The following is a 27009-nucleotide window of genomic DNA, read 5'->3' on the forward strand; positions in this document are numbered from 1 at the left end:
GGCATTTTCAACAATATCAATTTGATATATAAAACACTCCATCCATGACCGCACCCACTTTCATTTATAAAAAACAAGCCGCATTTGTACACTAGGTTGTCAGATTTCAGTGTAAATGGTTCGTAAGTAATGCTGCATTTTATCATCCACTATTCAGTGTTATAAGTATATCAACATTGTATTTAGATATTTTCAATGTTGCTTATTTCGCGCGCGTGGCGATCGCGCGCCCAGCACATGATTCAGGACATGGCAAGTCCTCAAAACACGCACGCACGTCTGTACGAAGGAGTGCTGTTCCGCAAAGCACTACACACACAGACGCAAGAATAAAAATAAATACGTAGAAAAAAAAGGAACATTATTTGGGTTCATATGAAAACAAATGTTCAAAATGGCGGAATTCCGTGGCCAAATTCAAACTACTCTGCATATGTGGTAGTCTCCATTCACGAGAGAGAGAGAGAGAGAGAGAGAGAGAGAGAAGGGAGGAGGAGGAGGAGGAGGAAGAGGAGGAGGAGGAAGAGGGTGGAACGGAAAATGAGGTAAATGTGAAAGATAATTACCATGACCGGAAAAACAAGAAGCTTTTTAAAGCGAGGAGGTCACCCGAGAGGTCACACGCTCACGGCCCGAAAAGTTCACGAACAGGAGACGAGCCAAATCCAGCCTTACGCGTAGGCGTCGCAGAGTCGAAATTAGCCGGCTCCTCCTCTCACCCCTGAGGCAATGCAGGCCATTACACTTCTTCGCGGGACACGTTGAAGCACAAAAGAACCCAACCCACGTGTCACTTTATACCATACCTGGTGTATTTTTGCTCGAGGTAACACGAAGTCAAACGAGTGGGGAGCGACATTCAGTCCCGTCCCTTTATCCTGGTCAATTATATTAAAATTTGTTCATCGGGTAACTACCCATCCGTCCACAACAGAACCTAAACTTTCAAAGACTAGGTAACAGTATCAATACGGCATTATAAGGAGAAAATTATTAACAAACCCTCCAAATATTTAACGTACTAACAAGCTACACACCACTTGCAGGAATGGGGGGAGGGGAGGACATGCACTCGAGGGTAAAAAATGTGTATTCAAGGAAGACAGATGTACATGTTTTTGGCACACATTAACAGCAATTACCTACCACACTGATTCCTAGCACTCAATCACAGCCATCTACTCGTACGTCATAATCTTTTAAATCAATCCTAAGTTCTACCAAATATGGGAAACCGTAAGAGGCGGAGTGAGTAAAATCAAAGTGCGGGAATTGCTTTGGTACACAATTAGATCACAACGTTCAAATCCAAGTCACAGTTTGTGAATAACACCACAGCCCCGTATTAGGTATCGACAGCCACAATACAACGAAGGCGACCAATCCCAACACGTTGCGAAACCTTAGAAGATGGGAGCAGCGCGATGGGGGAAGTGCAACCGTGCGTGAAGCAGTCCCTTCTACCGAGACAGGGACGTCCTCCCTTTGTCCTCAATCTCGGTCATCTTCACTACCGAAGGATTGTCATAACGCTGAATTAAATCACCTGACGACAGACAGAATGAACAAGTAGTCGAGGAGGAAGAGGCTAAACAAGTTTTATAACGCTTCTAAGTAGGCAGCCACAAAACTTTTATGTAAACTGTTACATTAGTTTTCATATTTCTAAATGTTCCTGATTAATTATGGAATCCACACAACCGCCGTGAAAAGAAAAACGTGGCGCCAATCGTACGGGTAAGATTGGGGCGGTCGTGAATCGACGCCTAGGGGGTGTTCACCGTGTATGTGTTAAAAAAAATCCATTTTCGAGCGGTGAAGATACATACTGTAGTTTGCAGCTCCGTCGTTACGACGCGTTTTACTCATTTTGACCAGACTACGCCTGAGAATCCCACGAAGCCGAACTCCTCGTTCCGGTGACGCTCTCTAAAGGGTTCTGCTCCGACTAACCCCATACGATTTCATTCAGCCTAAGGCATGACCCTATGCTGACAGGGTTATAGCTACTTTTCCAGTTGTGTTTGACCTTCCAGCGCTGCGTCTGTCAATTATAGGTGACTGTCTCATGGCCAATAACCAATATCATGTGGTCACTAACAAGTTTTAACTACAATGATTCAATTCTGAGGCAACACCTGTGAAGAACAAAACCACCTGACGAAAATACTTGAAGAGCGTCGCGGGGTTGAAGGGCTAACACTCGTAACCACTTCCAACCCGCGGGTGGATCCATTCATATCGTCTCAAGCTCTTCCTAACCTACAATTCAGACGAATGCAATATATACTACAACAGCAACAGTCCCTAAACATGCTACGGCTACTTGCCATCCTAAGCCGAACCCTGTCACAGTAATTTTATTTGTCTCATAAAAAACCCGAGCAATTAGTTGTCCCAGTGATTAATAAAACCTACTAACCAGACCTGAATTAGGCATGTATTTGAGAGTGGGTCAAGGGTTCAATGTTGAACCTCATCTTCTATCGTAAGAGGAGCCTACGCAGATAAGTGATGGATCATCGCAGCGTTCCTATCAACGGCGTGGGAGCCGACCACGGGAAAAAGTGGTAGCCTCCACATGGCCGTGTGGTGTTACCTACTTCCCAAAGGGTCAAACGTCTTTGGAAGAGGACGAATGAGCGACCCTGTATGGTGGAAACACCGAAGGCATATCGGGGCTGAATCTTCAATATCAGATAATTGTATTTCATTGGACACGTGTATTCACACACAATTCACGTTGAAGTCTATTATGGGACACGAGTAAATAACATGGTGACTAATCCTACAGGGAAGATGTGCGCAGCAAACCAAATCCGAGATCGTAATTACACGAGCACGGGTAAGATGCGGGGCCGTGCGGAGGGTTCCTCCCCAAGGACGGCCAATGCCAGGCAGCGCTAGCGGATATACACGACTTCAGGGTTCCTGCAACAGCAGCTGTTCTCAGGCACGACTCAGGGCCCGGCAAGTGTACTGACCCCAGGAACTGAGGCCAAAGGTCGCCCCGCCCAGAGCCCAACGTCCCCAGGCTATAGACGAGCATGACATCCGGGTGCAAAAACCCACGAAGATCAACCCCTCCCTCCCTCACATTCCCAAGAATGCGTACAGCACCAGCATCTATGCGCCAGCCCCACCTGCTCCCTTGGACGGAAACCCGGATGCTCTGTTCTTCTCGGGGGAAGTTTTGATGCTGCTGGCATCGTGCCACACCCACACAAAGCTCTCACTGCCTCCCCCTACCACCCCGAGCCTCAACGGCCTGGACCCTTTCCAAGCACGGCCAGTCTGAGCCAACAACCTATGAGAAAAGATACAAAAGCTTCTGCACACCCCTCGTCGTGTGTGCAAGTCCGCGGAGCAACCCGTCAACACCACCTGCTTTTCCGGAGGATGAGGAATGCATGCGAGTCGGACACGTGCGTTATATGGGCAAGGCAGTGAGGGGCAGCCACCTCTACTTCCACGGCAAGTGAGGATTCAAATTAACACACGTCCCTCACACAGACTTAAACCATTTCAAACGAGCATACCATTCGGCTTTTTCTGCATTGGGTGGAGGTTGAATGAAAAATAAACATGATAATAAATAACTAAACATATAAATAAACGCACACAACCGAAAAACAACCAAAGACGCATCAATATCTATAACGAAAATAACCCGCCCGCAAGCGGAAAATGTTAACTCCTTGATATACGATTCGCCATATTACTTTGTCATATGACTCGAATCTGCAGTACATTTGCAGAGTAATGAGAAAGCGGAGGAAATGCTTTGGCACGAAAGAACAAGCGAGAATCGCCAAAATATGCAGTAAACACACAAATTTTTTTGGTTCTTACGTTACACCTTTGTCTAAATAAAGGACCAGATTTAAGTGCCCGGTGAAAGTGAATGTGATAAGTTAAAGACGTGCGCGCGCGCACACATACAACTCCGTTCAACCACTGACCCTAACACGGTGAACCCTGTAAATACCTGTGACTTGTACGTTTATTCTAGCAGCCAACAAGATTTCATTCAGACAAGATAAACCTGTGCCGATAGTTAAAAGTACACGACAAAAACAACAGTTTAACACGCGGGACGAGTTTTAACTCCTTAAGCATTTACAGCAACCCTGATGTAATACCTCAATATATAACCTTAGATAAGAACATTTACATCATCATACGACTGCTACAAAGCCAGGGAAGTCGGTGCCGTGTCCTTGGCAGTGTTTTGCCTCGAGCATGCTACGAGAGGATAACCAAAACACGCGTTCGTAGGGCTCCTAAGCCGCCCCGGTGTCCTTGAACGGATCCAATCTGTGGGAAACGCACCAAACACACACTTGTCCCTTCACCTCCCACAGTCGTGCACTCCAAATCCGTACATACTATCCTCCAAAACATGTATACGAAGATCTGTCAGTGCACACACAAACATCAACAAACAGCCCCCCAACAGTCAAACTTGGTGCAGACATAAAGAAACGACCACAATTTATGGTTAGACACAAACCTACAACGTCTGGACGCAGCACTTAGGCCTACGTCTTCGACTTCCGCTCCGTAGATCGCGAGTCCAACACGTGATCCAAAGACCAAGGTGAATACACACATGCATGTAGCGTTACAGTACCCCCCCTGTACAGAAATGCAGCCCGCATGGCATCTAGTGCGCCAGGCAGTAAAACATCCCCACATCCGGCATGGCCTCCCGGCGCAGCTGCTCCACCACCCACAACCCCGACTTGGCCAGGGACGGCGAGCCACAGGGCTCCCCGTCCCTGGGCAATGACGCCCAAACCCTCCGGGACACAGTACCTTCGCTGGGACGGCAGCCGTGGACGACGGAGGTAGACTGCATGGCAGTAATGCAAACACGACTGGCATCCCGGCAAAATCTTCCTCGACCAGCTGCCGCTGTGCTTCCAAACACAAATACCTTAACTCCACAACACAACAACCAGCTGCACCACTAGGAATACACTACATGTATGCACACCGTTTGCTGGCTAGCAGCAGTAAATGAAGGAACTGGCGTGGGTATGTATGCGTGGCACTGGGTACGAGTAATAACTGGGGTGCCTGCCGGTCTTCCCCTTCCCTCCCCTTCCTTCCCAACTTGGGCCCTGCCTGCCGCCTCTTCTGCTCCCGCGTCCGCCCATTTGGCGCTTAGCATGAGGGGCAAGTCACATGCCATGAACTCTTCTCTCGCTCTCACACACGCGCGCGCGCGCGTTGTCTGCCGGAGCACAAGACACACATCGGCCGTCCAAAAAACTGAGGCAAAATTTAAATCCTACAGTCACACAAGAACATACACGCGTCAACATGTAATTGCATACACAATGCAACCAAAGAATCACACACACGTTGTCACTAGCGGGTGCAAACACCTCAAGAAGGCTAATGGAACCTTAACTTAAGCTTTCGAAGGATTGATAACCAACGTTTAAGTTCTGAACCAATGGGGGAAAATAATAATAACAATAAAATCCTGTGTGTGATGCAATGCAATCGGCTTTCCTGTAAAACAAGTCTGGGCATAAACACCACCAGCAAACATACTATTCCTTTAACACCTTCCACCCTTAGTTGAGAAGACTGACGTGAAGATAAGAGTATTTAAACCATCCCCCTCGGTTAGGGATTTGTTCCCAGCGAGACCTTCGATTCCATTTATCATCACAGCAACATTTCAAGACGATTGGAACACTTCCTGGGTCTTGTTTCGAAATATAGACGAATGAAGCAGTATAAAACTATTTCACTCACGCAGTATGTGCAAGACATTCTTATTTTCCTAAGTATGATATAAAGGAAAATGCAAACTGTAGGGTATCGTCTCCATTCTGGCCTTGAATAGTCGCATTTCAGTCGACTACTCTCTGGCGGGTTATTGAAAAAGTTTATGCAACTACATGTGAAGCTACATGACTTGATATCCTTCACGCGTGCGTGTGTGTGTGTGTGTGTGTGTGTGTGTGTGTGTGTGTGTGTGTGTGTGTGTGTGTGTGTGTGTGTGTGTGTGTGTGTGTGTGTGTGTGTGTGTGTGTGTGTGTGTGTGTTCGTTTTACCACAAACCTTCCTTTCGGGCGCGACCACGATTGCCGCGCGCACGCGCGCACGGGAGCAGCTACAAGACAGATGGCACCGAAAGTCCTGCAAAGAAACCAACGAACACGTTCCCAGAGTTCGTCCTGCCGGCGGCATCTCGCAGCACCCGGGCGCAGGTGGCTACCAAGCACGCTATCGACCACCCTGCCTCCTCACACGACCAGCTGCCACTAAATTTAGGGCATGCGAGGACATGACGTCACGAACTAGTGATCACGGGACAGGTCGACACAGCGGCAAAACGCGGCCCCGGGAGATGGTGGGTTGCCCACTCCTTCCTGCGCAAAGGCTTACAACCCTATTCCAGCTTCTGGCAAGCGACTCTATCCCACTGAAGGGTGTCCAATTGACAACAATGGGGAGGATAAACCAATATATACCAATTAAATTTCAAAGGATAAATGTCATTTACCATTCAAACTAATGCCACTTCATTCCATCTCGACATGAAATAATGAGCAATTCAATGTGCGATTCTAATGAACACCCACCACGGGTTGAAAGAACACAAACTTGCGATCGAACACGTATATATCCCGTGAGGACGCAGATTCCTGTTCATCAACTCTCATTATATACACATGCTACGATCAGTCACTCAAAAGGTTAATAACTGTCACATACCGAACCCATAAACAGGTTTCTTCTTAGCAATCAAAACCCCATGCGCCTCCCACGTTATGATAAAAACTGGATTTTTGATTAATAGCACGCCCTGTCACGGCAGCATAACAAGAAATGATGAATCTATTTTCAGATCAATTTATATATAATATATATTATATATATATATATAATATATATATACACACCACAGAATGGTTCCCAGCGATCAATTGATATTATTCAACCACAAACAACTTTTAATTCCATGCCATCGCATGAGAGAGAGAGAGAGAGAGAGAGAGAGAGAGAGAGAGAGAAGGAGGGGGGGGTGAAACGACCCCCTGGCAGAACCAGCTTGTCACGGGGCAATGACATTTAGTTGGCGCGGGGTGGCGGCACCAAAAATGGGCCTATGCCAAGTTAGATAAATGCGAACTCACATATGAAGAAGTCCTTTCACCTTTACCCTATGTACTGAAGCCTCCACGATGAACAGAAGTCCCAGTGACCCTTGGATTCGAACGCGAAAAAAATAATAACGATAACAGGATACACTAAAAAAGCTTAACTGCAACACTATCACACCCGTAAACCCATGGCTATACTAACTCCCCCGTAATGACATAAACTACATTTCTGTTCAACAACTAAGAGAAACAAGACCAAACCTCAAACACAATTACCTAGAATGTCAGAGCCACTCTCCCCCTTACCCTCCCGACTTCAAACCGTCCCAAACCAAATTCACAAGAACAGTAGAGGCAAAATTTTAAGTAACTTCCGTGTTTACAATTGACTCGGTATTCTATCCGCCAAATTATTCCATTCTGCCCACAACCCATGCATACGTTACAGGGTAGAATCTGTCAAACACGTAACTCTTAATTGGCTATACTGGATCACCATATGTATTCTCGAACCTGTCAAAAGATTCTAATCAGCTGATGAAAATCCCCCCAAGACACTAAGGAGACGACGCCCAGCACCAATGGACCACACAGAAGACATCATTGCCAAAGGTGTCCAGGTAGGGAATTGACAATCTATACCGCCTCTACCTTGTTCTTGTCCTGGCCGCCGCCTTTCAAATTAAATCAATGTACGTGGTCCCTAAGTATAATGAAGAAGTTATGCCAACTTCTTCCAAACTACAAAGGTTCGTTCTTTTATTCTGGTGACGAATACTTTTCATTTTTGTTGATAAACATTCACCCGTGACTAGACTGTGATTCACCTGTGACAAAAGCCTATGAAAAATAAATATTGTTTCCTTTTACTGCCCATTCGAAAGCTACCGTAGCTGAATATGTCAGCCGACGCGGTACATGAAACACCCCTCCGGACGAGAAGAGGAGACGAAATCCAGTTCGACGAGTCCAAAGACTCACTTGAGAGCAAGGCACTACGACGAGGACAACCACAAAACTTTTAATTCATCCTCGTTCTACACAGGTGTGCAATGGAACGCTCTTTCTCCGCAATTTGTTGTACGATACCTGTCGTTGCCATGGGAACAGACGAGGCTAGTCAAAACAAGCTACTCCACTGTCAGTTAACAATCCCCCAGGATGACACTTTTGGAGTATTTGCCCTCGAGGTTTCCTATGGTCGTCACTTCTGACGCATCATGGGCATAGTAATGAAAACCGATGTCTCTTATAATAAGCACAATATACAAATTGCAATGCTTACACCGAGCAAGTAGGATCACCCAAGAATTTACTATACGACTGCCGAAGGGCCGATATCCGGTGCCCATGCGTCACATCCACGCACACGCCATCAAACCAGGGCAGTACTTAATACTCTAAGGTTGTACTACACAAAAAAAAAGTTGATTTTTCCCTTGTAATAACTTTATAGATACCTTTCCAGAACGAAACTTCTGCATACACACAAAATAATAAAAATCAAGTCTCACGCATTCAATACCAAAAATTCAGTTAATTTTCAACAGTGCACATAAATCTTCTGTGAATAAAGGTTTTTAATTGGAGGGAGCCTCCGGAGGGAGGGGGAAGGGGAAGAAGTTCTGCAAACTTCACTCCACCTCCCCCACTCGGTGCCTTCCCAGGAGCTCGGAAATTGGGTCGCTATTCCTCGTTTATTCTGGTTTTGCAGACGAGATCGACTCGGTGGTCGGAGACCTCTTCTTGGAAGAGGAAAAAGAAGCGCCACCTATACATCTTGCATATGAAGACATGTGTTGGAGAAGAGGGGAGCGAGAGTGAGAGGGAAGGCGAAAAATGTGACGGCGATGGATACCTGCCCCACTGGTAACAACGGAGCCCTCCCCACCCACACGATGAAACCCCACCTTAGTTGGCAGCCCGATAAGCCCCCTTGCGTATGGGAACAACCCCCCCCCCTCCCTTCCCACATCACAAACACGCCTGTGGAGGAACTTTACGCCACCTCGACCACCATCACGTGACCACCTGGCAGTGGAGTGCAAGCCACCAACCGGCCCTCTCCGCTGCCAAACCTTGAATACCTTCACACCCTGACGTTTGGAGAATCCTTTGGAGACACGCACGGATGCGAGCACACAATGTTGAATGCCACACAAAGAATTTTACTTTAAAGTATCACACAGCGTCCGTATAGATACAATTATTTTCTCACACGTGGCCAATCAACATTAAATTACAAAAGCACACTGCCGATGTGGTACCACAGAAGAATAAAATAGTCTGGTTGCCTTAAAAAAGTGTCAGACACTATTGAAATGGCACCAATACTTGAACAAAATCACCCGATGGCTACCAGGACAAAAGTGGCAAATGGCGATCATCTTAGTGGCAAATGCAACGGGGCCGAAGAGAGAAAATACGCACGCAGCCGAGGCAGAGGAAGCTTACTGGTAAGAATGACGTCACACTCCAAGGTCGAACAGTTTATACACATGACTGCTACATCTTCATTAAGGTTCGATCAACCGACCATGGTGGTACCATTAATTAGCAAGATAATCGAACAAGTCGGATGGTCAAGATCCCATGATTGTTCTGCTGCTGCATTATATAAAAATATTATAGGCTAAAGAACCATGTAAAAAGTACTTAACTATAATAGGCGAAACATTATAAGAAAAAGGACAGGATGTCTGGACAAACCGGATCATCATCAAATTCGGCATCTAAAATTCTTTATGTTTTACTTTACATGATGCCTATCACTAACCCATCTTTACTATACGACGGACATCAATTACAGGAGCGAGATGGGGACACGAAGCTGCAACCTCTATACTCATCTAATTGCCACTAGGAAATCGTACTCAATCGCCGTCGCCCAACCATTCACTAAAACGGTTTTGTTTTCAAATGTTCTTTGGGTAAATACTAAAAGATCTCATTCAGCTGGTGGCAGCACACACACACAATATTAACACTATAAACAAATAAAAATTTACTGCCACAAAATACATGACCATGACGGAATACTCATTTATTGATTTGGAAATTACAAAACAGAATACAAGGCAAATATAAATTGGAAAAGCGTATTCTTTTTAACCAGTTTTGCCGTATCGTTATATTTGGATGTAAGGTATGTTTCCCAGTTTTGTATTCTTACGTAAAGTCTTCTTTTCGTTCCAATCTCATATTTCAGCCTGTACGTCATCCATTCGGGAGTGTTACTATTCTTCTGTAATGGATTCCGAAGCAATGCTTTTCTTAATTTTCACATTCTATAAAAAAGAATACTGTATAACTGAAAATGATGTCACGACGCTAAGCTAACCACTACAATACACAAATGCAAAAAGTTCCTTCAGAAAGTAGGTGTAAACAAATATCTTTAACCATGTCGCTTCGTCTATCATCTATTTCTTAATGTAGACTGTGCTCTCCCATTAATATCAATTTACTTTAGCAATCAAAATCTTAAAAAATATATAAACATTATATAAATCAGTAGTGACTCCGTTGGCCCAAACACAAAAACAGGAACTTATAGAACCTATGGCCATTTCACAAAATTTCTTAAGAATTGACGGTTATTTGCGTGACAAAACTGCGAAATATATATAAAAAATAAATAAAGTATGTGGTCTTCTGAACCCTATGCATGTTAACGATGACCATACGCAATAGCACAATAGATTTATAAACGCCACTAAACAATCACTTCTTTTTGTTACATACATTAACAAGATACCCTAACATCAATGCACACATCAGACGTCATTGTATTGTCTAACATTTACTGACAATGAATAATACTACAGTATATACTGGCAATCTTAATATAACACTATAAAACGAAGTACATAATTACGGACGAAGTATTGGAAAATGCAATTATTCTTTCATCGTTCTACAAGTATGCTTACAATCCCAAATCGCCATGCACATCAATTACCTAAATATCTATATCTATGCACCAAGCACCCCCCCCCACCCTCACATGGGAGTTAACCAAGTCAAAAGTCATCACCGTAAAACGTTAATAAACAATATATTGCACGAGTCACAACAGAAACATGTTCAAGGATCAATGATGATCACTTATAGCTTCTATGATTTCCTTCCCTTCTTATCTCAAATATTTACAATTTCGATCATTCCACTCATCGGTGCGATATTGTACCTAAGGACAAAAGCGCTGGTTTAACGGAGAGACGCTGCCTGGTTGCTCCCTAGTCTTCATGGGTAATCCCCGCCAATAAGCCTCTTCGCTCCCACTCGCTCTTTACACATCCTGACTTCATTTGTGTTGCTACAAGACAGAGTACAGGGATGCGAGACTAGTGAGACCGGATGTAATAATCGCCAAGATGAGAACTACAATAATTTGAAATCTATTATAGCAAATACATTACTGATTAATGTTACATCACATAAATAATGCACCCCCAAGAACAAGAATAACGCATCTTTATATCCTTTAATTAAACGACTCTCCTAGTTCTGTATATACCGTATACGTACTATTACTAGTAACAATCATTCTATGATCAAGAGCTTAAGTCCCTGTTACCATCATGCTCCAATCTCAAAGGAATTCGAATATATATATGTATATATATATATTTATATGTATATATAAATATATATAAATACATATTGTTTTTTTATCATTTGACAATTTTTGGAAATAGACTCATCCACTGGGATTCGAACCCTTGCCTAGGCGGCTTACGTCTTATAGGGTCGTGATAGCATGGTCAGTAAGGCCTTTGCGTTATAAGACGTAATCCGCCTAGGCAAGGGTTCGAATCCCAGTGGATGAGTCTATTTCCATATATATGTATATATATATATATGAATACCATTAAAAATGACCCTTATTCATAAAACAGCTAATGTACGCCGATAATAAAAATATTATCCAAACATGGGAACCAACATTTGTCCAATACTTCTACCCATTCTATCAGCTAGTGATTTTATTCAGCTGGGTGGCAACATCGGGATGCATGGGTCGATCAGTACAACACTTCCAAGTCCTTGCGACACCCGCCGTCCCTTGGGAAGATGGAAGACATTTCTGTACGCTAACGCAGTGGACTACTTGACTCCCTTGTTCCTGACCAGGGCCACATGTATTCATTCACGGCCAGCAATCCCCCCCACCCCCACCCCACCCTCTCCCCCGGAAAGAGGGAGGTCAGGGCTAGGGGAACAGCTGGAGCCCGGAGGCTGCTCCACGCTCTTGCACAGGATCCATGTCATCATCATCGCCCTAATTGTATTACACGAGATAGCTCACCTTTACATTATATATACCACCGAAACACTACACAAGACAATTCTGTTTTACTATGTAACATTACAACGTGGAATGTCGTACATTCACAAAATTATTAAGCATAAAATGCAGTGTCGTATCACTAATTTCAATTTTTTATTACCTAGGAGTAATATATGAAAACATACTACTATATGAGTAATATATTAAAACATACTAATATATATCACAGGATTGATCATTAGATTTACAATATGGTAATAGGCCGATAAAAAATACAACCTTATCTAAACTTAGTGATAACGGTAACACTGACGATATTGAAACATGCACTCTAAACATAAACAACTTGGATCTATATACACGAAAATACACATATCCATTTATTGAAGTGCAAACTAAGTCTGGAAAATGCTCTAAGCTAGACCAGACGCATCACTATTGCTGTAGAAGGTTACAATCGAGGACAACCAGACCTCCACAACCAACACCATTACCACCTCCACCATCCTACCTCCACCGCCTTCCCTACCTCCCCCCCCCTCTACGCAAGGGCTGCCAACTGTTCCAATTTTTTACAGCACAAAACTCATGCCAAACGTCACATTAAGAATGTCACTTGCGGCATCTGACTGTCAGTTCAACTCTTTGCACACAGTGCCTTGTACACATATCACACTAAGGAGATCCTGGAAAATATTGATATATAGGAAGCATGGCGAAGGCACAGAGGCAGCCTTGATATGCGACACACCAACCATGATGGCCGCCAAAATGCCGCGCGCGTAACTTGTTGCACCCTATTCCCGTTTCTCTGCTTACAACGGCATTGATACTCACCATATCCTTGTTCATTTCCCGCATCTTGAGTCACAATGTACACACTATATTACAACGGTCTTGCAATATTTACAAATAATACACAAAATAGCTCCAAACACACAACGACCGCACTTTGCCTCACTCCATGATCAAGCTGGGAACAGACTGGAGACAAAGGCGAAAGCCCTGCTAGTGTCAGGATGCGCAGTTCCACTGCGCACCTTTCTCACGCTGCCGGTAAATAGGTACCTAGAATTTTAAGTTAATCTTATTTCCCTTTATCATTACACCTCGTTAAGTTTAGATTAAAAATAAAACAAATTAAGATTAGATTCAAGACGGTGTACGACAGTTAGGGAAAGGTGGACGAGTGAAATTAGCTGAACTGGTGCAATGCTGTCTGCTAGCTCTCCACTGGCAACTCTGGCGGGAAATGCGAAACTGACAAGCCTCTACGGCCCGTATCCAAACCTATGAAAACTGGAGTAACTGATAGGAAAAAAAGAGATGAAATGTATATATATATACACACAAAAAAGCTTAATTAAATCCTACCAACTGAAACCAACACCGTGGATGAACATGTACACACTGATACATGTGTTTTCTATGAAGCAAATATCAAATCCTAAATGAGGCTGAAGGATGATGGAGGGAGAAGGGGAGATGATAAGAAAAAGATGATTACACTGAACGACTGACGAGAAGGAAGCACATGTTTAAGCTGCGCATATGTCGAACAATGCGAACCTTCCATCAGGAACCTGACCAGCCATGCGACACGATAACCCTAAAACCTGTGCGACGACCAAACACCTACGCACGGAACATTTTAAATTCTGAATGAAGAAAGTATGGCTCTATTCATCTTGAACAACACCCTATTTATGTCACTAAAACCCGTGGAAACTGACGCACAGTCCCATGCACATTTGTATCCCACGCAACACGCAAACAGCACTCCATAAACGGGAGGGAGCGCAGGTGGCGTACAAGGCGTATGGTTCGCTCCAACGCATGTGCGAGAACATTCTCCAGAGTTCCTCGGCAGTACCTTCGTACCTACAATATTTCTTTGGCAACCCTTTGGCAGTACTTCCAATGCCCGTATAAAGTGCCTATCATTCCCTTTCATGTACACGTGTTAGTGTGTGTGTGTCTGTGTGTGTGTGTTGAGTTCATCTGGCGTAATACCACTTCTTGGCATGGTGCAACGTCATCGTCGTCAGCGACGGACTACTATAAGCAAGTAAGCAAGTGTTGGTGTGTGTGTGTGTGTGTGTGTGTGTGTGTGTGTGTGTGTGTGTGTGTGTGTGTGTTGGTGTGTGTGTGTGTGTCTGTGCACGCGTGTCCTGCGATAGTAACAACTACATTGTTCAGTAATATACTATATTGTTCCCATGTCAAACTACACTGCTGTATAAGAAACTTCTGAAAATAGCATTTGATAGCAACATTCGTATGGAGTCTATCAAATTTCCTTTGTAATATCCTGTAATTTTCACTGACAACAGCTCTGCTACTGAGACCATACTTTTTCCAAGATCGATAGAAAAATTCAATAACGATTTCAAACAAAACTGTTGGCACTGCACTACTATATCGATCAAGCATAACCCATCTACTAGTACTCAACCCTCACAAAACACATTTTAAATGCAAATTAATCCACAGATAAAATTTCAATATGTGAATTTGAAAACGAAAAACATTCTTACCGTCCCTATATCTCACCCATACAGTACTGTTTGGACCACTGAAGCAAAGCACCCAGTGTAAATCACACAGGGTAATGCTGCCAAGACAGGAGAGTCGTCGGTGTTTGGCTCAGCTACTGCGGAGGGCGGGTCACTGCTGGCCCGTGTTCAGTCCTGTTCTACTCTTTATCTATGCGTCATCTTATCCCAAAATGTCTGGAGACCCCCGAGAACTGTGACCTCTCGACTTGGAGATTCAATCTATATGTATGCCTTCACCTGATACCGATCAATATGCAATTACACATTGAATCCCTATTTTCTTGATGAGAACAGCCTTGGTGATACCTGGGGAGAAGGGGGGGGGGGAGTGCGTGCAAGATTTCTGGGTGGGTGATGTGGAGAGAATTTTGCCAGGGGAGTATGAGTAATACTACTGAACATTTCCTCCAAAACAAATCATTGTTCATTGTTTGAAATATTCACGTAATTCTACAATGGCGCGTGTAAAACGTTTTCATTTTCTTAATAATCATATTTATCTGCCCATAACGCAGACTGTGAAAAATACAAGTATCTTAACTTTTACTATCTAATAGCTTGGTTTTCAAAAATGTACATACATTATTTCTAAACACTATGTGACATCACTATATAAAAATTATATGATTTGGCAAAAATGCAAACGTATATGGAAAGGTAAATATCTGATTGGCGGTGTCATTGTCTTTGGAGAGGTAAATTTATGGCTGTAAAATGTTAAGATGCCTTCTAATATTTACTTACTGGCAAATACTATACACACGAACAAATTGGGTTCTGCAGCATTTCAGAAGTCACGTAAACCTCAAATACGTGTGATGCAGTTCTTTGTACACCAGGCTGCCATATCACTTTTTGCAGTTCTCCTCTGTACTCTTACGTGTCCCAATGTAGTTTTAATTAAAGCACACACGTGCACATGTACGCAAGCACATGGCCGACAACATGGAAACTGCCGACGCCCTACGAGTGAACTCCATCTCACAAGTAAACAAAGTGCAGTCCCCTGAAAACCCGGTCAAAAGGAAAAACGCCTAGCAAATTACGCATCCAAAATAGATAAATTCTAACTTACACATACTGTACATTGTCAGTGTATGTCTGTACCACTGTTACCCCAAAAGATTATTATTATTATTATATCATTATTATTATTATATCATTATTATTATTACACCATATTGCATACAGAAAAGTCTGTACACCTCGCTTCGAAAATAGAAGGAAAATATTTCAACTCAGTCAAGTGATTGGCTTGATATCTCCTTTTATATTTCAAATTCAATGCGAGCGAAAAGATGCCTGGAGAATTTGGGTCTCACTGCATAAGGCTTTTGTTCAGAAAATAAAGAGTTTTCTGATTTTACAGCAGAGTGTTTAATGAGTGTAAATTTGAAATCGACGACCAGTTAACAGAAATATTTAGTAAGTCGGTAGACACTGGTTTTGTGCCTATTGCTTGGGGGCAGGAAAACATTGTTCCTGTTTTCAAAAAGGGAGATAAATAGTCTATATGCAACTACAGGCCAATCAGTTTGACATCAGTTATAGGTAACATGCTTGAATCAAAAATAGTTAATAGAATCGGAGATCACATCGAGAGACATAATTTGATCCGTGACTCACAGTATGGTTTCTCCAAGGGTAAGTCATGTGCGACTAATCTTCTATCTTTTTACACTAAAGCATATAAGGTATCATATAATCATGATAGTTACGATGTTATTTACCTTGACTTGGGCAAAGCGTTCGGCAACGTGCCCCACCAGAGGTTACTAAATAAAATAAAAGCCCATGGCATAGGAAGAAAAGTATTAGAATGAATTTGAGCTTGGATCAGTGACAGAAAACAACGGGTCACCATAAATGGAGTGTTTCTAGTAGAGTTCCCCAGTGTTCGATTTTGGGTCCCTTACTGTTCATTATGTATATAAATGATTTGGACAATGGGATTAATAGTGATGTTAGTAAGTTTGCGGACGACACTAAAATAGGACGGCTAATTAGGTCTGGAGACGACGCAGAGATTCTGCAGGATGATCTTAACAAATTGTTTACATGGTCGGTGAAATGGCAAATGAACTTCAATATCTCAAAGTGCAACGTGTTAAACGTAGGGCTATACAATCCCGAAACCAGATACAGCTTAGATAACATGTTTTTAGAGAAAACTGAGTGGGAGAGAGACTTGGGAGTTCTAGTATCCTGACCTTAAATCCAGGAAAAAGTGCATTAGTGCCAGGAATAAAGCTAACAGAGCATTAGGTTTCATTGTTTGACCGGTTACGAATAGAAGTGCAGAGGTGATTATCAAACTCTAGCGTTAGTTAGACCCATCCTAGACTATGCGGTACAGTTTTGGTCTCCGTCTTATAGATGGGACATCAATTCACTAGAATCAGTACAGTGGAGAATGACCAATATGATACATGAGCTCAGAAATTTACCTTACGAAGAGAGGTTTAGGCACCTAACTTACATTCTCTGGAAGGACGCAGAGTGTGGAGTGATATAATAGAGGTGTTCAAGTGGATCAAAGAGTGACGCAAAAATGGTCATCATATTAAGACAACAGGGCAGGACTCGCAGTAATGGATTTGAATTGGACAGTTTTAAATTTAAGAAGGAAATAGACAAGAACTGGTTCACTAATAGGGTGGTCAACGAATGGAATACACTTCGTAACCATGTAGTGAGCGCTGAAACTATTGGTGGATTTAAGACCACTTTATGGATGGGGATGACAGGTGGTAATGGACATGGAACTGCCTAGTGCAGGCCTTATGGTCTCTTGCAGTCTCCTTCATTCTTATGTTCTTAAATTCTTAACTATTGCTATGGAAATAAGGACTGAGGGGAGAAATATGAGTAGATGACAAAAGGTACATTGAGAGTAATTGACGAAGCTAATTACTGTGTTCCACCTATAAAAAAGTAGAAAGTCACCTAAAGTAGATGGAAGGTAGGTGTAGGCATAGACGCGGAAGGTGGAGAACACAATACGCGTAGATGCGAACGAAGTAGTCACCTTTGTCCTATGCACTTTGGTGACTGCTGGGGCAGGTAACAATCACTGCCGAGAATCGAAGAATTGCGGGACTCGAAACCCGCTATTAAGAGGACACGCCTCCGATGACGCCGTCAAACGTTGCTACGGCATATGCTAGTTGACCAGATACAGGAAATCGTTGAAGGCTTTCTAAGAAAGGTTCTCAATTTCCCCTGTCAACGCAAAACTATACTGAGAGTCGGAGAACATAAAGTACATCCCGGTAAATCCTGGCAAAGTCAATAGTTTCTGAATCTCAGGCACAACACCTGGAATCTCCCTTATTTTGGGAAGCGCGAGAATAAACAAAACGTTTTCTTCATCTGCTTTTAGATTTTTGTTATGAAAGGGCGTGCAGGGTTCACGGAAACCTACCGTGCCGCACGGGATGGCCACTTCTGCTTACGCCCTCTGTACATACTCGGGAATTCCACGGACGGAAGCAAGAGATCATCCCACAGGAAATCATTGATACACTGGCCCCGGGGACTTCCCAGTCGGCAATGCCGAAATACCAGATGCACCCGAGTTTGAAGGAACCACGAGGTCGCGACCCCAGCATTTTTTCTCTTGGTCGCCAAATTCTAAAAAAGAATAAATGAATGAATGAATATACATAACAAAATAAACGTGTACCAGTTTTTAATATACACAGAGGATGCGTGTATGTATATGTATGTATGTGTGCGCGTATATACCTAATTGCAGTACAAAGGAAAGAAGTAACACTCGTGGAATCCTATTTCTTTCCGCGACTGCGCGCGCGTGTGGTGTGTATTCACTTGGTCTTTGGATAACGTGTTGGACTCGTGATCGACAGCTATTTCCCTCCTGGAAGAGAGCTCAGAGCTCGTAGGTCCGATCTATGGGTAATGCTATGACCTTCCACACACACCCACACCCACCTCCCCGCCCACGAGAGTCAGAGTAACGACCCGAAGCGCAGCAGTACCGAAATAATTTCGGCCCTGGGCAGGATTCGAACCAAGTACTACGGGCACCACCATGCTAGTAGTTCAGCGCTCTACCAACTGCGCCACCGAGTCGTGTGAGTGTGTCCGTGTGTGTGTGTGTGTGTGTGTGTGTGTGCGCGCGCGCGCGCGTGTGTGTGTGTGTGTGTGTGTGTGTGTGTGTGTGTGTGTGTGTGTGTGTGTGTGTGTGAGAGAGAGAGAGAGAGAGAGAGAGAGAGAGAGAGAGAGAGAGAGAGAGAGAGAGAGTGTGAGAGATAAAGAAACAGTGAGAGAGGGGGGAAGGGAGTATGTAACATGGTTCAGGTGGGCGCAACTCCACACGCTGTAATTATGGTTACCTCACCAGAGGTAGACGACCTCAGTACTACGCGTGGGATGTGTATTGTTGTCCACACGAAGGCTTATGACCTTGGTAGACGTAAGTGTCACGTAAGGACATGTTGTGTCAGCCTCCACGTGGTGCGACATTTACAGTATGTTTATTATAACTCAGAAAAATAACTTGAAACTGCGTGTTTTACACATACAGAATAATCCTTGGTAATCAGCAGATGTAAGAGGGTGTAAGCTTGCTTAGTCACGATGTGCCTTCGTCCTGCCAGACATGGAGTAATACATTTATTACCAACGTGATGTAAAGTAGAGAAGCAACACTGTTTTGATGCACTGCAGTTAACGTCTATCTGCTTAATGTTAGGCAAATAGTGTTCGAGCAACGTACTTTACATTTCCAATTGCTCCATAATACTTCATGCTATGTATCGTGTGGCCATCCCCTACTTATAAGGGAGAAATGGCCTTTTAGTATATGCGTGTACGTATGTATATACGTTTGTATGTATGTATGTATGCATGGTACGACCAGCGAGTGTAACCTTTTCACTGTAACGGGTTCCAAGTACAGCCTGACTGACACCAAAAACGCTCAACGAGTCCCCAGGCGTGGGTCTAAACGTGTTTCGTGTGTGGACTAAACACGACAGCGAGTTCAAGTCCACTAAACTCGAGTGCGCCTACACGCACAAAACTATCATGTTGAACAAATGTCTGCCTTGTTCAGCTGCGCTGCTCAACTGGAACATCGACGGCAAGACAAAGCATATTTGTGCCTGACTTTGCACAATTTATTCTAAAGTATCTGGATTGCTAATATATATATATATACATATATATATATATATATATACACACATATATACGTATATATACACAATTACACATATATATATATATATATATATATATATATATATGTTTGAAAATTACCTTCTTTGTACAAGATAATAATTGTAGTCCCATCACAATACCACATTCAGAACAGAAGAAAAAACTGGAGACAGGGAGTCTATATCTTTCGACTGCTTTCTACAGTCCTCTTCAGTAGAAATGTATTCCCATGTTAGGGGTGCTAGACTGCCTATACCTAACTACTTGGGGGTGTTGAAATCGGAGAAAAAATTAAGAAACGCTTATCTAAACGAATGTCATACAAACACGTATCACGCACCAAAGCCATGAAAGCGGCCATCTACCTCCAATCGGCACACGAAGAACGGATTTGTGGCTGTTCTAACAACTCCTTCATCCAGACAACACATGGCGTCAGCCAGAACAAAACACGTAAGGACAGTATCACAACGAAGGAGTTCTGGGTTACAGTAATAGTGGTTCATAGTCCCACAAAAAGTAAATAGTGATTAAAAATATTCGAGATTCCTTTCACCCAACCCTACCCTTTACTGGAGAACACCAAGGAGCTGCAAGGACTAATATATACAACATAGCCTGGCGATAAGGCTGAGACTAACAAGCCCATACTTACCAACATCTTCTTTGACACAGTGTGGCATTTCCACTGCTCAATGAAAATGTCTGGTTACAACTATAAAAATACATACATATGACTGTACTGCCCAATGATACTTGATTAAGTTAGATGGTTCCAGGTTCGGGCGCAAACTGTTGTACTACACGAGGACTGGCATGTTGCGGGACGGGGATGAAGGTGCGAGCGAGTTGCGGAAGGACACAGGCGACGAGGAGGGTCAGGGTGAAAGCAGGTGGACCTGAGGTAATGTGAATGACAGTGAAGCCATATGTGAGTGAATGTGTGTGTGTGTGTGTGTGTGTGTGTGTGTGTGTGTGTGTGTGTGTGTGTGTGTGAGAGAGAGAGAGAGAGAGAGAGAGAGAGAGATTCACCACCACCATGGTCTTGGATCACGTGTTGGACTCGTGATCAACATTTATCAACCTCCCGGATGAGAGCCCAGAGCTCGTATGATTGATCTATGGGTAATACTGTGACCTTACACGCACACACACACACAACTCCCCGCCAGCGAGTTGGAGTAACAACCCGCAGCGAAGCGATACTGAAATTATTTCAGCCCTGGGCGGGAGTCGAACCCGGACCGCCGTAGTGGCAGCCGAGAACCACTGAGCTACGAGGTTGTGTGTATGTGTATGTGTGTGCGTGTATTCACTTGGTCTTTGGATCACGTGTTGGACTCGTGATCGACAGCTATTTCCCTCCTGGAAGAGAGCTCAGAGCTCGTAGGTCCGATCTATGGGTAATGCTATGACCTTGCACACACACACACACACCCAACTCCCCGCCCACGAGAGTCAGAGTAACGACCCGAGGCACAGCGATACCGAAATAATTTCGGCCCTGGGCAGGATTCGAACTGGGTGCTGGGAGCATTTCTGCTTCCCAGTTCAGCGCTCTACCAACTATGCCACCGAGTGTGTGTGTGTGTGTGTGTGTGTGTGTGTGTGTGTGTGTGTGTGTGTGTGTGTGTGTGTGTGTGTGTGTGTGTGAGAGAGAGAGAGAAACAAATAGTACACGTTTGTGGATCGGAACCGCGCGGCCACAAATGGGAGAAGATCACGTGGTGTTGCAATCTCTACGTACGAAGAGCTTCCTTCGACTGTATCCTCAACACCCAAAAGATCACAAATATAAACAGTGAACACACACACAGCGAGATTGTTCAGAGAACAAAACTTGGCAATACACAGGAATCTTTCTAATGGCATACCGACGGACGAGATTGGAATTTTGTTTACCATCATCCTCATCGTTATTACCATCTGCTCTGCGCAAAACGACCAAATGTGCCCACGGTCGTCCGATCCCAGAGAGACAACAATGCACATGGCAGTGTGCTACGCATCACACGACTACGATGCCGGGCGCTCGTGCGGTTAACGGTGGGTGACGCTGACGTCCCTCCCGATGACGCAATACGTCTCGGATGCGAGGACCTTGCGATCACACGTGGTGGCGCAACCCTAGGGGGGCAACAAAGGGTGGACTAGCGCCGCGACACCCACTGTGGCCGCGAAAGAGAAGGCGGGAGTGATGCGTAAACGCTAGAGAAAATTTGCAAAACATGTACAGGAACACACTGGAAAACATGAGGACGGCAATGAGAAATGCGAGCATGTAGGAACAAGGTAGTGTGTCTTCACGTTGTCCAGTAACCAAATCTCGATTCAAACTTCATTTTCGATTTAAATCGCACACATGTTGATCGTCCTCAACCACCTCATCTGATATTGAGTACACTTCTACACAGGGTATATCCATTCCAGTACCCCTTTTATTAAATTTATGACATTTGGGGATTTTGGTGTGGATGACGTCAGGCGATTTTACTCAGATTAACAGAAACACCTGGGCCTGAATGGGTTATATCCAATGCTATGTTGATCAATAATGCTGGTCTTTTAATTGACACCACAATGGAATCCATCATGGTCGAAAGGGCTGGTGTGCGTGCGCGCGTGTTGTGCGTGTATGTGTTGTACTTGTGTGTGTGTGTGTGTGTGTGTGTGTGTGTGTGTGTGTGTGTGTGTGTGTGTGTCCTGTGCGTGCGTGTATGCGTGAGGGCGCGTGTTTGTTGGACCTAATTGTTTGCCCAGTTGCAGTATACAAGAAAGGAGGAACGTTCCTAGGGTACCGTCTCATACTCTCCAATTGATCACACCTGGCTTCAAATTCACACATGAAGCTAAGTATGATAAATCTGTGAGTAGGAGACAGGACTCTCGAGCATTGCTCCTTTCCTGTATACTATAATTAGGCAAACAAACACACACACACACACACACACACACACACACACACACACACATAAGCTGGAACAATACATGATTTAATATCTAAATGTTATATTTGGAAAATGGTGATATGGACCAAGCTGGATTTGGGTGCGTGCGTGTGTTACTTATCTGTTCATGCAAGTAGGTCTTAGATAAAATGTACGGGTGTAAGATGTGACCGATGGTTATCGGAGACATGTTCAACGAGTTTCACATCCCAATGAGTTGCACATCCCAAGTCTTTTCGTCTCAAAATGTTCACACCAGAATGGGTACAGACACTTTTGTGAACAACTACACGAGATCTTTCGTACCATTTCGACTTCACTTCAAATCAGGCCATGCAGTCTTAGGAAATCTTAACAAAAATTACTTCTTTCATGTAACTGGTAGCATCACTAGAAATATTACCTTTGATAAAAATATTCTAACAAAAATTCTGGTTAATAATAAAATTAATTAATTGGGAGAATTACGAGTGACAAGCAAAAAAAAAAAAAAAAAAAAAAAAAAAAAAAAAAAAAAAAAAAAAACTTGTAACGAAGTAGAATATAAAATACGAACATAAATAGTATAAATCAACAACCAATTACATCGATGTAAACACATCCCCTCATCATTATTTATCACAAGACTAAATTAACAAATTAATCAACATGTGTGCATATTTACAAGTTGTATTAATTCACATGCGCTAACAAGGCTGGTCCTGAGACGAAGGGTCTAGAGCAGCGTTTCTCAACCTTTTTACCCCCCAAAAAAGTATATATATATATATATATATATATATATATATATATATATATATACATATATACCATATATTTCTCATTTTATTTCCATCGTAATAATAGGTTAGATAGGATAATGTCTATATTACATTATTACAATAACCAAGAATATGTCGTACGTGTTTAATTATATTACGTATATGAAATTAAATCAAAAATCAAAAGTGCATTAGCTTATCTCCGCGGAACCCTTAGGGACCTTTTGCGGAACCTTAGGGTTCCGGGGAACCCTGGTTGAGAAATGCTGGTCTAGATTAATTAACAAAAGCACCGAGAAGAACAAGAGGTCGGTTACTTCGGAAAGAAAACAAACGACACGACCTCACGCGAGCAGCTCGCAAGAATCTACCTCGAAGTCTCGGGGGCAGCGTTCAAAGTTGGCTTGAGGCGTTATCACACTGAGCTATTTTTCCTACGACTGTTGGTGCACATTTGCATCCCATAGCTTTCGTGAAGGAATCTGATATGCTGGAGGAAAATAATTTTCTCCCAGCATATCAAATGGCATTCTATGTATTTTTCTTTAAATAATAACAGTTTGCCATAGTGATTTTACGGCGGAAAAAAGTGATGAAGGTGGGCGATACCGCAGATTAATCGGAGGTTGGAGGAAAAAATAGCCCAATGTGATAACTCCTTTACCGAGAGCCTTACGCACAGTAGGCAAGCACGCTGAAAGAAGGAAACATTGACGGAGCAAGTTAATGACTGCTCTCTGCAATCCGCACTCAAAAGTCCGCGACAACATTTCTTTCCGGAACGAAATGACAACTGTTGTCATTTTTACTTTGCACACGAGTTCCAGTAGGCAGTGTTCACTACCACAGGATTTCGTTCGGAACGTCATTTCCTCTCTCCAGGAAGGTCGAGTTTAAATAGCAACAAAGTATTTATTGTATTAGTCTGACCAATAAAGATCAGCCCTTTTCAGCACCATGGCGTACTTTTTATATCTTATCCTGGCTAAGGACTGGTGAATTTATCCATTGTATCATAGAAACAGTCACACAGACTGGGTGTTTCCAGTAGTGGCAATAATCGTTAATGCAGGGCGTCAGTTCTCCACCCGCAAAAAAAAAAAATAATAATAATAAATAAAATAAAATTAAAAATAAATAAACAAATAAACCAGATAATCACTGGTTATCCTTGCTCTACTCTTGAAACCTACTTCAGGCTTCTTTTTCTCCGGTAAACAGTATTTGGTGGCATATCAGCAAATTATTTACATCCGATAAGGTCATGTTTTCGGTCGTGTTCATTTGCCTTTACTTTTTAACAACTTCCACAAAAAGTTCTGAACATATTCTTGACGTTTTTGATTTATCCAAAATCCATACATCTATCTATACATTAATAATACTTTCATTTATTGAGTAATACGGCCCAACTGACACACCAATGTGCTTTGGTGGTGATCCGGTTCACAATTCGAATCAGTTTTTTATTTATTTTATGAGCTGCCTTGGAGGAAGTTGAAACTCTCCGAGTGTTTCTAGATGCATATGCGCTCTGTGAACATGCCACTAAGTCTGAGGGGTGGCCCTCCGTGGTGGGACTCGACTGGAGTGTGAGCTCCAACGATCCCACAACAGCTCCACTGGAGGGGAACTTCACGTGTCGCAGTCACGACTCGCAAGGACACCGACCTTCCACCTCCGCCCCTCCCACTTTCGTATTCACCTCTCATGTCACATCAACACCCACCCATATATTTTCTGCATGCTGGCCTCCGCGAGTCTCTCGATGTTGATGGCTTAGAAGTAAAGTGTACTGTGGTTAATAAAAATGTATATCTGTTCACTGGGACCCAATCAGTGTTGTACACACACACACACACACACACACACACACACATATATATATATATATATATATATATATATATATATATATATATATACGTATATTCGTAAAGAGCTGGAGTCCAGGAGCCATGTTGTAGAAAAAAATTCAAACGCTGAATTCTGTTACTCCGAGTCCAGTGTTTGAACTTTTCCCGACATATATATATATATATATATATATATATATATATATATATAGAGATATATATATATATATATACATACATACATATACATACGCTGGAAAAATCAGAGACGCGTGATTCCAAGTATACAGTTTTCCATTCTTTCCCTTCGCTCGGTGAATAAAGAAACATCTATAAGAAGGAAGTCGTATTATACAACTACGTATAACACTACAACCGACAAAACACAAACACATCTACCTCTTATCTCGCTCGCTGCGGCAGCTAAAATAGAATGAAAAGTACCATCCAATACGGAAGGGGTTGATAGGGTTAGGTTAGGCCATGCTTCAATATCAACTCATCCGCTAACGTGTCTGTAATCGCACGATTTGGCTTACACAGTAAAAAATTAATGAAAATAATATCAGCTGTTACGTGCTGTCTATATCCAATCCAACGTTTATTTCCAGCTACTAAACGCAATCAACTCTGATCATATACCTCATCGGTCAAGAACTATTTGGTCGTGCATGTTGCATTTACCCATACAAATTCTATGGTCCCTATATGATTTATATAATTGCGTTATTGTCCCTTATGATATAAATACTAGTGAGCAATCGGTGACGAAATGTAAATATATTGTCATTCATTTCTACATAGTCTCCAAGAATTGTCGCATACCAATATGTGTGTATATATATATATATATATATATATATGTGTGTATATATATATATATATATGAGTAATATACGAATACCGCTAACCAGAACAAATTCTATAAACCCGACAGTTATCCCCTCCATCTGTCTAAACATCTAAACAAGACTAAGATTTTCTTTATTATTTTGTTGATTTTTGTCTTACATTTCTCAGATTTTAATCTCGTTATTTTTTCAGACTCCAATTTCTTCACGGAAAAAATCAACAAATCCTGGATCGCAATAAATAAGTAAATTCAGAAATGAATGAATAAACAGATAAATAAATAAATACAGAAATGAATAAATAAATCAGAGCGAGGTAAACCTTTAATTCGTTTCAGTAACCAGAGGGCAGTCCCACCCGGCTTCCTGCTCGTGAGCCCCGTTTCCTCTTTCTCCTTTTCTTCATTTTCTTTTTCTTCCTCTTCTTC

The 27009-nt window shown here is 42.8% G+C and overlaps 1 protein-coding gene across 4 annotated transcripts in view; it reads right to left on the minus strand.

Moving 5' to 3' along the window:
• LOC143026464 (uncharacterized) overlaps positions 1-27009 on the minus strand; it is a 564398-nt gene that overhangs the window by 231924 nt on the left and 305465 nt on the right. The window contains exon 1 of one of the 4 annotated variants that reach the window (XM_076186901.1): positions 13258-13410. The exons of the other annotated variants lie outside the window; for them this stretch is intronic. Within the exon in view, the coding sequence (XP_076043016.1) occupies positions 13258-13281 (24 nt within the window). The 5' untranslated portion in view covers positions 13282-13410. Of the gene's footprint in view, positions 1-13257; positions 13411-27009 lie in introns of those variants that run through there. 4 annotated transcript variants of the gene reach the window in all.

The sequence above is a fragment of the Oratosquilla oratoria genome, chromosome 6 (genome assembly GCF_046742065.1).
Source record: "Oratosquilla oratoria isolate Oo_2021 chromosome 6, ASM4674206v1, whole genome shotgun sequence".
Taxonomy (NCBI): domain Eukaryota; kingdom Metazoa; phylum Arthropoda; class Malacostraca; order Stomatopoda; family Squillidae; genus Oratosquilla; species Oratosquilla oratoria.